Here is a 14,245-nt window from a genome sequence, read left to right as displayed (position 1 = left end):
CGGCCCAGTTAAGGGCTATATCTGATATAATAGCCACGGCTTTGGCTCAAGAGAGGGCATAGAATCTGGTTCCTCCTTCTTCAAGTAATCAACCTGTAGTTAAGGGAAGGGAGACTCCAGAACCCGCTTTGGGTAACCAAACATTAGCTGATAATGTTAGTCCGGCTGAGAATGATTTGATTAAGCAGTTAGCAGAATTGAAGGATAAGGTAGAGAAGATGTCTGTTTCGAAAGAAAAGGATCCAGTCACCGATTTCCATGTGGCTGAATATGTCTTGAAGCCCACAAGCTCTACTTCTTCCAAGACATTCAAACATACCTTATTTGAAGGAGATAATGACCTGAGGTCCCATTTGTCTGAGTTCATTCGTGTTGCCCAAATGAACCGGTATGATGAGGAGGATGTGTTACGGACATTTCCTCAGACGCTGCACAAGAGCTACAGGAGATGGTATGACGGTTTGGAGATGGAGATACAAAGAGATTGGGTCAAGCTTCAGACCGCTTTTCTCAAACATTTTAAAACTGATGACAGTGATGAGTTTGGTCTTCGGGATTTGGAGAGCTTAAGGCAAGGGAAGGATGAAAGCTTCTCCGATTACTATAGAAGATGGAGGACAAAGTTGTTTATGGTCCAGACAAGACCAAAGGATCAAGAGTTGATCAGGACTTTTAGCCGAAGCTTATTACCTTACTTTAAAAAGAGGATGTTGGCTCAACCTCTCACCGACTTTTCTTTGGTACAAAGGGCTGGATTAAATATTGAAGAGCTCTACAATGAAGAGAAAAAGAAAAGCCGGGGCTTTGGTAATTACCGGTCTTCCTATGGTGACTATAATAGAAATGTTGGCAATGCAGCTACAAACCAATCGGGGAGTGTGAATACTCAAATTTTGAGGCTCAAAAAGCCTGTTTTCCCGGACTGCAAACAGTCCGGCTGGACCGGAGGCCATTCAGAAAGTTTACCAAAAGTATGCCAAATATGGTACTTGAAACGTCCGGAAAATTACGAGGATCGCAGAACTGGTCCCAGAATATTCTTTAGAGGTACGGAACTCCCGAAAAAGCCTTTGGAACGAAAAACTAGCGAGTGGACAGGATAGGGCGGCGGCGCCCGCCGCCCACGGCGGCAGCGCCCGTCATCCATGGTGGCAGCAGCTGCCCTCCAGCCTGGTTTTTCCTATAAATACAGCCCCAAATCGACAGTTTTATGCACTCAGTCTGTGTTGACGGACGCTCTCTTCTCTCCTACGCTCCTTGTGGTTCTTTTACTGCTTTTCTGCATTTAGTGTAGGCTTTTATTACTCTGCTGTTGTGATATTTGGTCACTTAATTAAATTAATTTTGATTAATATTCCCCAAACAAGGAGCTTAATCTGGAATTTTCAAGCTGAAGCTAAGAAGCGGCTGCTGATTAACTCAAGTAATAACGAAACTCTACCCATTTAATTTCAGCATTTTGTGCATATTCTCTTTTACTCTAAACTCTAATTAAATAACTGCATTCACACCATCGTCATTTTGGCAGCAAATTGCCTTAAGTAAATGAGTTTAGGCTAAAATGCCAGGTTAATCAATAATCGTGGTATTAATGCTTAACTCTGAACATGTTGGCTAAAGTGCCTAGTTAATTAATAACTATGGTGTAATTGCCTTTATTTCGAACAGTTCGGCTAAAAGTCCAATTAATCAATAATTGTGGCTAAAAGCCTTAATCAATCACGTTTTTGGCAACAAATTGCCTACAGTTTAATCAATCACGTTTTGGCAACAAATTGCCTACGGTTTAATCAATCGCTTTCGGCAACAAATTGCCTATAATTCAAATAACCACTTTTTGGCGACAAATCGCCCAAATATCACCTTTTTTTTTGGCAATAAATTGCCTGAATTACATATCATCTTTGGCATGAATGCCTTAATCATTTTGGCGACAAATCGCCAAACAAAACCCTTTTGGCACAAATGCCCTTAATCATTTTGGTGACAAAATCGCCTAACCAATCTTTGGCAACAAATTGCCTAATCAAACATCGACTTTTGGCACAAATGCCTTAATCAACCTTTTTGGCAACAAAAAGCCCAAACATCAATTTTTGGCAATAAATTGCCCAATCAAACACCTTTTGGTAACAAATGCCTAAAACAACAAATCAATCAATCTTTGGCAAAAATGCCTAAAAAATGCACAAAGCATGCACACACTCATGCATGAAGCATCCCCCTTCAAAATGCCTTTGAATAGGCTTTATCGAACTACGTCGGCTTTGATCTCTCATTCAAACGAGAGTACGTAGGTACATTCGAGATTTAACCCCAAGCGGCAAGTCGAAATCACCAAAACACTTTTCTGTTCCAATTGCATCAGTTTACCTTGCAAAGCATTTTCACTTAGGTTAGTTAATCAGCATGACATAGTCTCGGGATCCACCTCGGGTTCGCAGATTGTGCCTTAAACTTTGGGATAATTAATCTAGACTTAGGTTAATTAAAATTGGAGTCATTTAGGGTTCTTTCTTAGTTTTCTCTTATAAAAATAAACTAGGTGGCGACTTCATAAAACACGCATGTGAGCATACCTCTTTCTAGCATAATTTTGCCTTCGGGGGAGGGTTCACAGGGAGTAGCAATACAGTTGGAGCTGTTAATGAGAGAATGAGAAGGGAATTCACTGATTTGGGTAGACCATTAAGCACAGTTATGAGATCTTGCATCAGGAACAGTGTATTGTCAAAGTTACCAATTAATCCATCTAGGCCTATTCAGTGCAAGTTTGTTGATCAAGACTGTGAATACCATCAGTGCAAAGGTCATTCTACTGATGATTGCTTCAGGCTCAGACATGATATACAAGATTTGATAGATAGTGGGAAGATCACCAAGCCTTCTGAGCATAGTAACCCGACGCCCGGAAACCATTAAAGTTAGCTGTGACGAGTGTATTGAACAAGCTCTTAATCCTGTTTTTTTTTTCGTTTTTCTGAATGTTGCTTTGAGAACAATATGGATGGATTTCCTTTACTATTTCAATCAATGGGAGTGAATTTTGATTACTTATTTTCTTGTTTCTCCTAATTGTTATGTTCATGGCATTGATTACACCACACGCATATTTGGCATAAATGCATTGCATCATTTTGCACTTAACCTAAGCACCGCCGAAAATCCCAAAATAATCAAAATTGGATCAAACTTTAACATTGAGCTCAGAAAGGATCTCCAAGAATGTCTCAAGAGGAATTCAAAAGTCTTTGCCCGGAGTTATGCTGATAGGCCGGGGATCAACAAGTCAATTGCAGAGCATTTCACCCCTACCGATCCGAATATCAAGCCAATGAAGCGGAAAAGAAGATGGGTCAGACCAGAGTGGCAAGACAAGGTGAAGGCTGAGGTTCAGAAGCAACTAGATGCAGGTTTCTTGGAGGTAGTGCATTACCCTGAGTGGTTAGCAAACGTAGTCCCTGTGCTTAAGAAGGATGGAAGACTAAGAGTCTGTGTCGACTACGAAGATTTAAACAAAGCATTGCCTAAAGATGACTTCCCACTTCCACTTAGATGTTCTAATCGATGACTGTAGGAATGGGATGTTATCCCAAAAAAAAAAAGAGAATGAAATGAATGAAAAATGATGATAAAAAAAAAAAAAAAGAAGAAGGGGAAGGATTGCTTGTTTCTACAATAAGCGGGTACATCCAAGGGCTTTGAAAATGGAGACTTAGTGTTGGTCAAATTGTTAGACCACGAAACCCAAAGTCATCCTGGAGGGAAATTCAGACCCAACTAGCATGGACCGTTCAGAATTCAGAAACTGTTGGCCAAAGGTGCCGCTGAATTGGTAACTACAGAAGGGAAGCCTTTTAATCGGATCGTTAATCAAGACCAGATGAAAAGGTTCTATGTCTGGGATGATGATTTCGATCATTAAAAGAAAAAAGAGAAAAAGGGCTAGGTTGAAAACCCGAAAGGACGACCTGGGTAAGAAATGATCTCGCTAGGTTGAAAACTTGTAAAGGGCGGCCTAGGCAAAAGTTAGAGTTAAAAAAAAAAAGAGAAAATAAAAAATAAAAAATAAAATTTGAGATTAAAGCATGGTGCTTAGTTTAAATGTGAAATCTATGCCATGCATTTGTAACATACTTGCGATCGGTTGCTCAATGCCATCAACCTGACTAGAAGGAGAATAGGCGAATGAGTAGTTAGAATGAACGACTATTGTATTAAAGTAGTTTCTCCTTACTTCTGTATGATGTTGAAAGAAGTATGGTCAATAAAGAGCCTAATTTTCAAATTTTTCTTCCCTTTTGTTTCTGGGGTATGATCGTTGATTACAAGACCTTCCTCTCTGCCTATATGGTCAGCATTTGCTCATTTGTTTTGAAGATGTTTGGCTGTTGGTCCTGCCTGAGTGTTGGATTCTTTTAGACGGCGATCAGGAGGTCAAATGTTATTCTCTCGGTGATTTCCTTGGAAGGATCGATAAGGAAAAAAAAACATGAATAAAATCCCTAGCACTTAAATAGGTTCATGCATACATGAGGGAGTTGCATATTTTATCTGTCTGAATATTGCAGGTGATAAAATGATCACCCCATTGTTTGTCAATAATGTAAGTTTCTGTCCTTAGTTTCCAAAAAAAAAAAAATCCACTTTAATGTGCTTTCATTTTTTAATCCAAGGACAGAAGGCCCAAATGCTAATCCAGCAAATAATTTCGAAAGAAAAGATTTGTTGTCTTTTGCTGTCTCTAAGTGCAGAAAACAAGAATCAAATAGAAAAATAACAGTGGAAGCGTCCGGAGATACAACAGATGGGCATTTGGCATCTGAATAAAGTGCCCAAGTCCGTCAAGAATCCATCAAAGCCCAAGTCGGCTTATTTTGGCAATTTGGAGTCAGTGTGCGGCTCGTATATTGCAAATAATTCTGTCTACTCGCCGCACAGGGGGCAAACTCATCAAATTCACCAAATTACCTTCAAGTAAGTTTTCTTTCAAACACCGCATCAGGAAGGGTGTACCTGAAAATTTAGGACTAGAAAAATTTAGCAATTTTTGTTAAAATTTAACAAAATTTTTGCTAAAATTTCAAAATTTTTTGCAATAGATAAAAAGTAAAATTTTCAAGGTTTGCTTAAAAGATAATATTTTTGGTTTCAAGATGGAATTCCAAACTGGGGGCAAAAATAAAATCTTTTGCCCTAATGTAAAATTTCAAATTTCAAAGTTTATGGTTATTAATGCATAGGGGCATGTGATGCTCCAACATCTAATAAAGGCGAGATCTGTTTGTACACAGAAATTGCTCTTTCCTCTTGAAAAATTTTTCAAGCCAACCGGTGATGGTTTCTCGAAGCTGTTAGGTCCCATCAAGCAGTGATGGTGTATTGCGAAGTTGTTTGGATTCTAATCCTCATTGGTGATGGTGTATTGCGAAGCTGATCAGGATAAGGCAAGATCTGTCTGTGCACAGAAATTGCTCTTTTCAAATCCTCTAAAGCTGATTAAACTGAGCTGAGGAGGTGAACGACAAAGCCGATTAAACTGAGCTTTGGACAAGCGAGATCTGTTTGTACACAGAAATTGCTCTTTTCAAATCCTCTAAAGCCGATTAAACTGAGTTGAGGAGGTGAACAACAAAGCCAATTAAACCGAGCTTTGGACAAGGCAAAATCTGTTTGTATACAGAAATTGCTCTTTGGACCCATAAAGCGAGATCTGTTTGTATACAGAAATTGCTATTTGGTCCCACTAAGCGAGATCTATTTGTATACAGAAATTTCTCTTTGGTCTCGCCAAAGCGAGATCTGTTTGTATACAGAAATTTCTCTTTGGTCTCGCCAAGCGAGATCTGTTTGTATACAGAGATTGCTCTTTGGACCCACAAAGCGAGATCTGTTTGTATACAAAAATTGCTCTTTGGACCCACAAAGCGAGATCTGTTTGTATACAACTTTGCTTCTGGGGCAACTTTTGCTTTTTCCTCTTCATGCTCTGTCATCTTCATCATCTTCCTCTCTGCTTCTTCAACATCTTCAGCTGCTAGTATTGACTGGAGGATCCTTGCCTTAGCCTTCTGCTCTTGCACCATTCTGGAAGCTTCATCCCCAATCCCTAAGAAATCTTCAAACTCAGGTATCTTCTGTGACTATTCAGTGCCACTACCTGTCTGAACCATACAGACCATGAACTGTGTGCCTTCAACCAACTGTTCGAAAGAAGGCTCAGGAGATTTGATCAGCTGCTCATCAAAGTCTGTCATGAAGATCTCTAGGCCAGGATAGGTCTTTCCTCTACTCTGAAATTCCCCTGAAGCCTCTGGGACAAAGAAAATCTAATTCAGACCGGGTTCTCTTATCGGAGACTGGACTTCATATTTTTCCTTCTTTCTACTCTCTGAATACCCTAGTCCACGTCAATCTTGCTGTCCATGTGATGATGACAGAGTTTCAAATCTTCCTTGTAACTCTCGGCCTAGTCCCTTGCCATATTGCCATTGCATCTTTTTCATCATTTTACAAGAAAAAGGACTCATCCTGTTGACTACACTTTTGTTTTCATTAATTGCAGCATCACTAATCATGGCCACCTGAAAACCAGACAAAGGGACAGCCGACTCAAGACCTTCTACAGCCGCCACATTTAAATCTTCTTGTGCATTGATAGTCACCACATCGGTGCCCCAAGGAACCTTAACTTTCCTATGCAATGTGGAAGGGATTGCACCTAGAGGATGAAGCCATGGCCTTCCCAACAGTAGAGCATAATTGGCCAAAATATCCAAGACGACTACATCCACCAACTCTCTATAGTCCCCGTTGAGATCTTTGCCCTGAAAGTTCCTTTCGCATTGCGCATGGTATTATCATATGCTTTGACCACCATGTTGGACTGTTCAAGTTCTGACTCCTCAATCTTGAATTTGGACAGCATCTTCAGTGGGCATACACACAAGGCTGACCCGTTGTCCACCATCACATTGCGAGTTTCACACCCGTTAACAGCAACCTGAATGTACAGAGGCTTGAAGTGATTTCTTCCTTCCGGGGGGAGGTCAGAGTTAAAGAAGGTGATCTCACCAATCCTGCGCTGTAATACATTGATCATGTACACACTCTGGATTCTGGCAGGCACTTTAACAAATGACATAGCTTCTAACAAAGACTCCCTATGCTCCTTTGAAGCTATCAGTAAATCTCACAGTGAAATATCAGCCTTGATCCTCTGTAACTGGCTCAATACTGAATTTGCTGTTACGCCGCTAGGTATTTTATTTTGAATACTCTCACCCACTTCAATAGTCTTCTTTTGCACCTTTCCCGCTTCATCTTCTTTCTTCTTTTCCTTGGGCTGTTCTTCACCCTTATCTGATGTTTTCTTTCCCATCCCATCGGTGGCAACTCCTTTCCCTTTAGACTGAGCATTACTATCGGGATTATACACACGACCACTTCGGGTTAAGCCATGGATGCTAACTTCATTCACATCCTCATCACTTCTATAGTACCACTGATCTTCCTGATCGGCCAAACTTTTCTGAATCGCGAGCTGAATCTGCTCGTCTTCACTTTCTGGTACTTCACCCACCTTAACTGTGATGCTCTTTTCAATTTCAATCTTCACAGGCCTCTTCTCTTCTTCCTCCTCACTGCTGCAATCATCCCAGATGTTCAGCATGGCACACATCCTTTCCTCCCATTCAACCTCTGCCAACACTAGCTCTTCCGGCAGACCACTCCCGATTGCATTAACCGATCCACCCGATTGAGACTTGTGGGGTGGATAGTTGTACTGGTATTATGGAAATGGATTGTTCTTCGTGCTCGGCTTATTCCTTTCAGAAGGTTTGGTAATCTTTCCACTGAATGTCGTGCCTTAACTTGAAGCAATCATCAATAGAATGCCCCTTACACTAATGGTAGTCGCAGTTCTGATCCATAAACCTACCCCGAACAGGTTTAGCTGGATTAACTGGCAACTTAGAAAGAACTCTATTCTTAATGCAGGATCTCATGACTGTGCTCAAAGGTCTACGTAGATCAGTGAACTCTCTTCTTACTTTCTCGTTAACAGCTCCCACCGTGTTACTATTCCTTGACTGGTTCGGGGTACTACTTCCGGCATTTCTATCAGTGTAGGAGGACCGTTAGTTACCAAACCCTCTGCTCTTCTTCTTCTCATCCTTATAGAGCTCTTCGATATTCAACCCAGCCCTTTGAACTAGAGCAAAATCAGTGAGAGGTTGGGCCAACATTCTCTCCTTGAAGAAGGGTAACAGGCTTCTACAGAAAATCCTGATCAGTTCTTGGTCCTTTAGCCTTGTCTGGACCATGAATAGCTTTGTCCTCCACCTCCTATAATAATCTGAGAAATTTTCATCCTTTTCCTTTCTCAAACTCTCCAAGTCACGCAGGCCAAACTCATCACTGTCATCCATCTTAAAGTGCTTAAGAAAAGCGGTCTGTAGCTTAACCCAATTCCTCTGTGTCTCCAGATCCAAGCCATCATACCATCTTCGGTAGCTCTTATGCAACGTTTAACGTCTGTAAGACATCTTCCTCATTGTATCGGTTCATTTGGGAGACCCGGAGGAATTCAGACAGATGGGATCGCGGGTCATTGTCCCCTTCAAATATGGTATGCTTGAAAGTCTTGAATGAAGTGGAACTTGAAGGATGCAAGACGTATTCAGCCACGTGGAAATTAGTGACTGAGTCCTTTTCTTCACTTTATCTCTCAACTCTGCAACCTGTTTAGCTAGATCATTATCAATTGGAACAGCATTACTAGTGGAAGCTTGATTATCTGAAGTGGGCTCTGGGATTTCCCTTTCCTCAACCACAGGCTGGTTGCTCGAAGTAGGAGGAACCTAGTTTTGTGCTCTTACTTGGGCGAAGGCAGCAGCTATTATTTCAGTGATGGTCCTTATTTGGGCTGGAGAGAACCCGGTCTCATTCACAGTATTGTCAGCCATTTCTGCCAAGTCTGAATCAGAAATAGAATCCAATGAACTTGAACGAACCACAGGGCTAACCGGAGCAGGCTCGGGGATTGGGGACGTTCTGACCAAACGTTGACCAGGGCGTCGGTGCCAAGCTCTCGAAGCGATTTCCCGAGAAGGATCAATTCTGACTAATAGATAGAAATACCTGAGTTAAAGTAGGTCCTGCATATATGCATGAGAAATAACAGCACATAGGATGAGGAATGCAGTTCTAATGTGCTAATGACCGATATGGAAATAAGATCTCGATTTCAATGACTGGACCCAAATTCGGTGTGAATAATATGACAATAACTTATTTTGTATTCAAATATATCTGGCATTATCTGTCGTCGACCATTCCTTTTGGATTTTACGGTCGACTATTTTCTCTCAAGTCCTTAACTTTTGCCTTGGAATGAAAGAGTTTCCAAGCGGAACATTTTCTTGTTATTATATTTTTTTTGTTTTTATATCCTTTACTTTTTGTTTTTATATCTCATTTTGTTTTTGTTACAAATTTTGTGATCTCTCACTTACTTTCAGATAATGTGAGAAATGTAAAAATACAAAGGAATCGCAACCCCCTTATATCTCCCTTTTCTTTTGGGTATAAATTCGCTATAAGTGATTGCATTATATTATTCAAGACGAATTTAAGGTCCAGTCTCAAAATCAAGGTCAAATGTCCATACCGGAAATTAACTCTTATTAAATCATGGCTGAAAAGAAAAATATTACATGGCGCATGAATGTCACAACATATGTACAGTTTATAACATACAGGGGAACGGGAGTTAGGAAATGCATGCCTCCAACCTTATTTCTCCCACACACGGATTCCATTGGTATAAATTCCGACATCTGTTTCCTAGAAATTGGTCTAATCTCGACAACCAACAGGGGGTTTTGAGATTGACGATATCAACTCTTGGAAATGAATGCGGCATAATAACAGCAAATAGAATCAGGTGTTCCTTAGGGGAAGTAACTAAGGTTTTGGACTATATGCATGGGCTTTAGTCCATTAGGCTTACAAAGTCTGGGTTCCGCAAACAGGATTCAGGCTTTTTTATGGGCCTACTCCTTTTGACGCACCTTTAAGGTACTAGGCTTGCGGTTGGTAGTTTTGCTAATTCTCGGATGGATGTACCTAAAACGCGAGGTTTAGGCTGGATCCACCGTCAAAGTTAATAAAAATACCGAAGGCTAATACGGGTAGAAAGTGATGAGAAGAGAGAAATGCGGTATGAATGCAAGATCTTAGAAAGATAAAGGAAAAGGAAAGCAAATAAGCACATACGAACGATTAAAGAATTTTCCAACGGCTTTCTATTCAATTTTTATTTAGAAAATGTAGGTTTTAGAGTCAATTCCTAATTGCAACCATCTAGTCATTAAAAATAACCGGGGATTAGTGGATGCAGATCCCCAGTGAAGTCGCCAATCTGTTTTCGCACCGCCCCCGAGCGACCCGAAAAACCGCTCGATTATAATTTTTGTTTGGAAATGTGATCTTGATTTTTTAACAAGTGGTGACAAAACGTTTTTGGTATACGATGCCGATAAATCGGTCTTATAAAACATTTTGAGTCGCCACCTATTTTTTCGGCAATGGGACCATTTCCAATTAAAAGTGACTTCATTTAACCCAATTTTATTTAAGGCCAATTATTTTAAAAGACTGGTCAGGCGCACCAAGTGGGATTCTAGATAAGGGAATTGGGTATGTCGGCCCGTTGGAAGCCGACGCCCGGAAAACTGGCCTCTTTTAACCTACAATTTCTAATTTATTTTAATTTAGAAAAAGCCAATTTATTTATTTAAACCCAACCAGAGTAAATCAAACCGAGTTTCTATGTGGAAATTATTTAATCGTCCCAAATAAATTCATTCATTGCATTCATAATCATTCAAACCACATCAACATTCAACCCATAGCAATTAGGTTAAAATAAAAAGACCCGCTCTTGCCTTATGGTTAAAGGCGGGCCACAAACCGAACCTAAAATACATTTTACCCAATATAAATTCCAGAAACCCTAATAAACCCAAAATCACACATAATAATAAATTAACCTACTTGATTTGATTAAACCACAATCTGCCCATTATCGATTATTTCTTGAATTATATAAAAAATTGAACATTTATTTGATTGCAAAAAAAAAAAAAAATCATCCTGGAACCCTAGAACAGTTGCGTCACGTAGCTGTTCTATGGAAGAACAGTCCCGTGACGGAACTCATAGTTGCGTGATGCAACTGTTCGTGACTTTGGAAAAATCTTCAGATTCATCAATCATTTACTTAAAATACAATATTAAATAAGAAAATATAAACGAAATAAAATATAAGTGTGAATACTCAAATTTTGAGGCTCAAAAAAGCCTGTTTTCCCGGAATGCAAACAGTCCGGCCGGACCGGAGGCTATTTTGGAAATTTACCGGAAGTACGCCAATATGGCACTTAAAACGTCCGGGACGTCGTGAGGGACCCAGAGGTACTCCCGGAATAATTTTTGGAGGTACGAAACTCCCGAAAAAGCCTCCGGAACGAAAAAAACTAGCGAGCGGACAGGGTTTCGGTGGTTCTGACCGCCGTCAACGGCGGTTCTGACCGCCCTCGCCGGCGGTTCTGACAGCCCTCCGGCTTGTTTTTTCCTATAAATACAGCCCCAATTCGTCGTTTTTACTCACTCAGTCTGTGTTGACGGACGCTCTCTTCTCCCCTACGCTCCTTGCGGTTCTATTTACTGCTTTTCTGCATTTTCATTTAGCTTTTATTGCTTTCTTGCTTTGTTAATTGGTCACTTAAGTTAAATTAACTGTAATTAAATACCCTAACGAGGAGTTTAACCTGGAGCTAAGAAGTGGCCGACGACTGACTCAGGTAAATAAACGAAACTCTGCCCATTTTAATAATTTGCATAATTTCTCTTCTACTCCAATTCTGAATTAAGCTGCTGCATAAATGCATTCACGTCATCAATTTGGCGAATAAACTGCCTCAATTAAATATGATTAAGCTTAAATGCCCGATTAATTAATAATCGTGGTGTTAAAGCCTAAATCCGACAATATTGGCTAAAGTATCTAGTCAATTAATGACTATGGTATAATCACCTTTATTTCGAATAGTCCGGCTTAAGTCCAATTAATCAATAATTGTGGCTAAATAGCCTTAATTAACCACATTTTTTTTTGGTAATAAATTGCCTATATTGCAATTCAATTGATCACTTTTTGGCAAACAAATTGCCTATAAATAAGATTATCCATTTTTAGCGACAAATTGCTTAAATCGAAGCTTTAGAAAAAAGCCTTGAATTAATCAATCTTTTGGCTAAAAGCCTTAAATCAATCAATTTTGGCGACAATCGCCCAATCAACACTTTTGGCAAACAAATTGCCTAAATCAACCCATTTTGGCTAAAAGCCTTCAAATAATCACTTTTGGCAAACCAATTGCCTAAATCACATCAACTTTTGGCAAACAAATTGCCTAAATCAATCTTTTTGGCTAAAAGCCTTAAATCAACACTTTTGGCAACAAACGCTATTCAAATCAATCAATTCTTTGGCAAAATGCCTGAACAAAATGCACGAAGCATACACACACTCATGCATTAAGCATACCCATTCAAAGCCCTTTAAAAAAGGCCTATCGAACTACGTCGACTTTGATCTTCTATTTAAACAGAAGTACGTAGGCACGTTTGGGGTTTAATCCCAAGCGGCAAGTCGAAATCACTTAAACATTTCATTAGTCCAATTACATCATTTACCCTGCAAAGCATTCATTCATTGGTTAGTTCATCAACCTGACATGGTCTCGGGATCCACCTCGAGTTCGCAAACTATGCCTTAAGCATTGGGATAATTAATCTAGTAATTAGGTTAATTAAAATTGGAGCAACTTAGGGTTTTTTCCTAGTTTACCCTAAAATAATTAAACAAGGTGGCGATTCACACATTCACGTGCATTTCTGCCCTTAGTCATATTCATTATATGCCTATTTTTGGGGGGAGGGTTCACAGTTTGGTGACTTCAATGGGGAACACTATGTAATCATTTTGCATAAAGTGGACTACAATTGCTGCATCAACTAACCTGCCCTTCTTTAGGGTATTATTTTGTTGTGCTTTGTTTTGCAGGGTACTCTAACACGAATCAAGTGTTCTTTCTTTAAGAATGCTTGATAAGGAATTTGGGACTTAATTGTAAAATTTAATTAAAACATTTAAATTTGTTGATTTATTTGCTCGATTGAGAATCTTTTTCTCCATTCCATAAAAAACGAATTTCAAATGAATTTCTTCTCTTCTGTTCAAACTTCTGAGTCTGGATAGCGAGTAGCGCTGATCGGCAGGTCTCCTTGATTATGTCGACGGACAGCCAAAGCGTCCTCCCTGTTACCGCAAACCATCCCTAATCCTTTTAAGGGTGGCCCATGAGTATGCGTACTGTTGGACCCACGCGAAACTCTTTGTTTCACATGTGGTTAGGTATATCCTTACTCAAGGTTCAAGGGTCCCTTAATAAGCCAATTTTCTATTTGTGTCATAGCCTATAGAACCTATCCTTTAGGGCTGTATGCACCCAATGATGTGAATCATATCATTAAAATGAATTATGACGTGATATTGTGCGCATTCATAACATATCATTTCATAAACATTAAAAACGTTAAAAAGAACACAAAATATTCTTTTTAGTCATGCACAATTGGACAAAGGAGTCGATCTACCTCACATTCAGCTACCCTGATAACACAATACTACCCACTGTACCCTAATCCAGTTACCCTTATCCTTACAGGTACCCACTGTTCGAGTGCCTATCCAAGTTCTAGTCACACGTACAGTGCTATCACCAACCTCACCAGCTTCACCAACCTTACCAGCTTCACCAACTTTACCAACTTCAACTGCACCAATGGCATCACTTGCTGACATCCAAAATCTCATGGAACAACTGGAAGCCAGAATGGAGGCTAGAATGAATGAGGCATTAGTTGCCCAGAGAACTGCCCTAATAGCTGAACTAGGTAGTGGTAATGGAAATGGGGCTTCCGCTGGGGGAAGTGGACCTGCTACCTCCAATCAGGGACCTGCTGCTGAACCGACGTCCTCAAACCCTGCCTTGGATGACATGCCCTCCAGAACTGCTGCTAAGCTGGAAGCTCAAAAAATGAAAGAAAAGCTGGAATTGTTGGAAAGGTATATTACTGCCCTTAAGACATACAAGGAAGTGGTGGACATGGA

General features: G+C 40.0%; 1 protein-coding gene across 1 annotated transcript; it reads left to right on the top strand.

The window, feature by feature from the left end:
- Nucleotides 1-380: 380 nt before the first annotated feature.
- Nucleotides 381-2,922, top strand: LOC149496796 (uncharacterized). Its single transcript, XM_089719924.1, has 2 exons — nt 381-807; nt 2,621-2,922. Exons 1-2 carry the CDS (start codon nt 381-383, stop codon nt 2,920-2,922), a joined length of 729 nt encoding a protein of 242 aa, XP_089576050.1.
- Nucleotides 2,923-14,245: the final 11,323 nt, after the last annotated feature.

This window comes from Jatropha curcas, chromosome 4 (genome assembly GCF_041381405.1).
Source record: "Jatropha curcas cultivar XTBG-Jc1 chromosome 4, XTBG_Jcur_1.0, whole genome shotgun sequence".
NCBI lineage: Eukaryota > Viridiplantae > Streptophyta > Magnoliopsida > Malpighiales > Euphorbiaceae > Jatropha > Jatropha curcas.
This window is presented reverse-complemented; position numbering and strand designations above follow the sequence as displayed.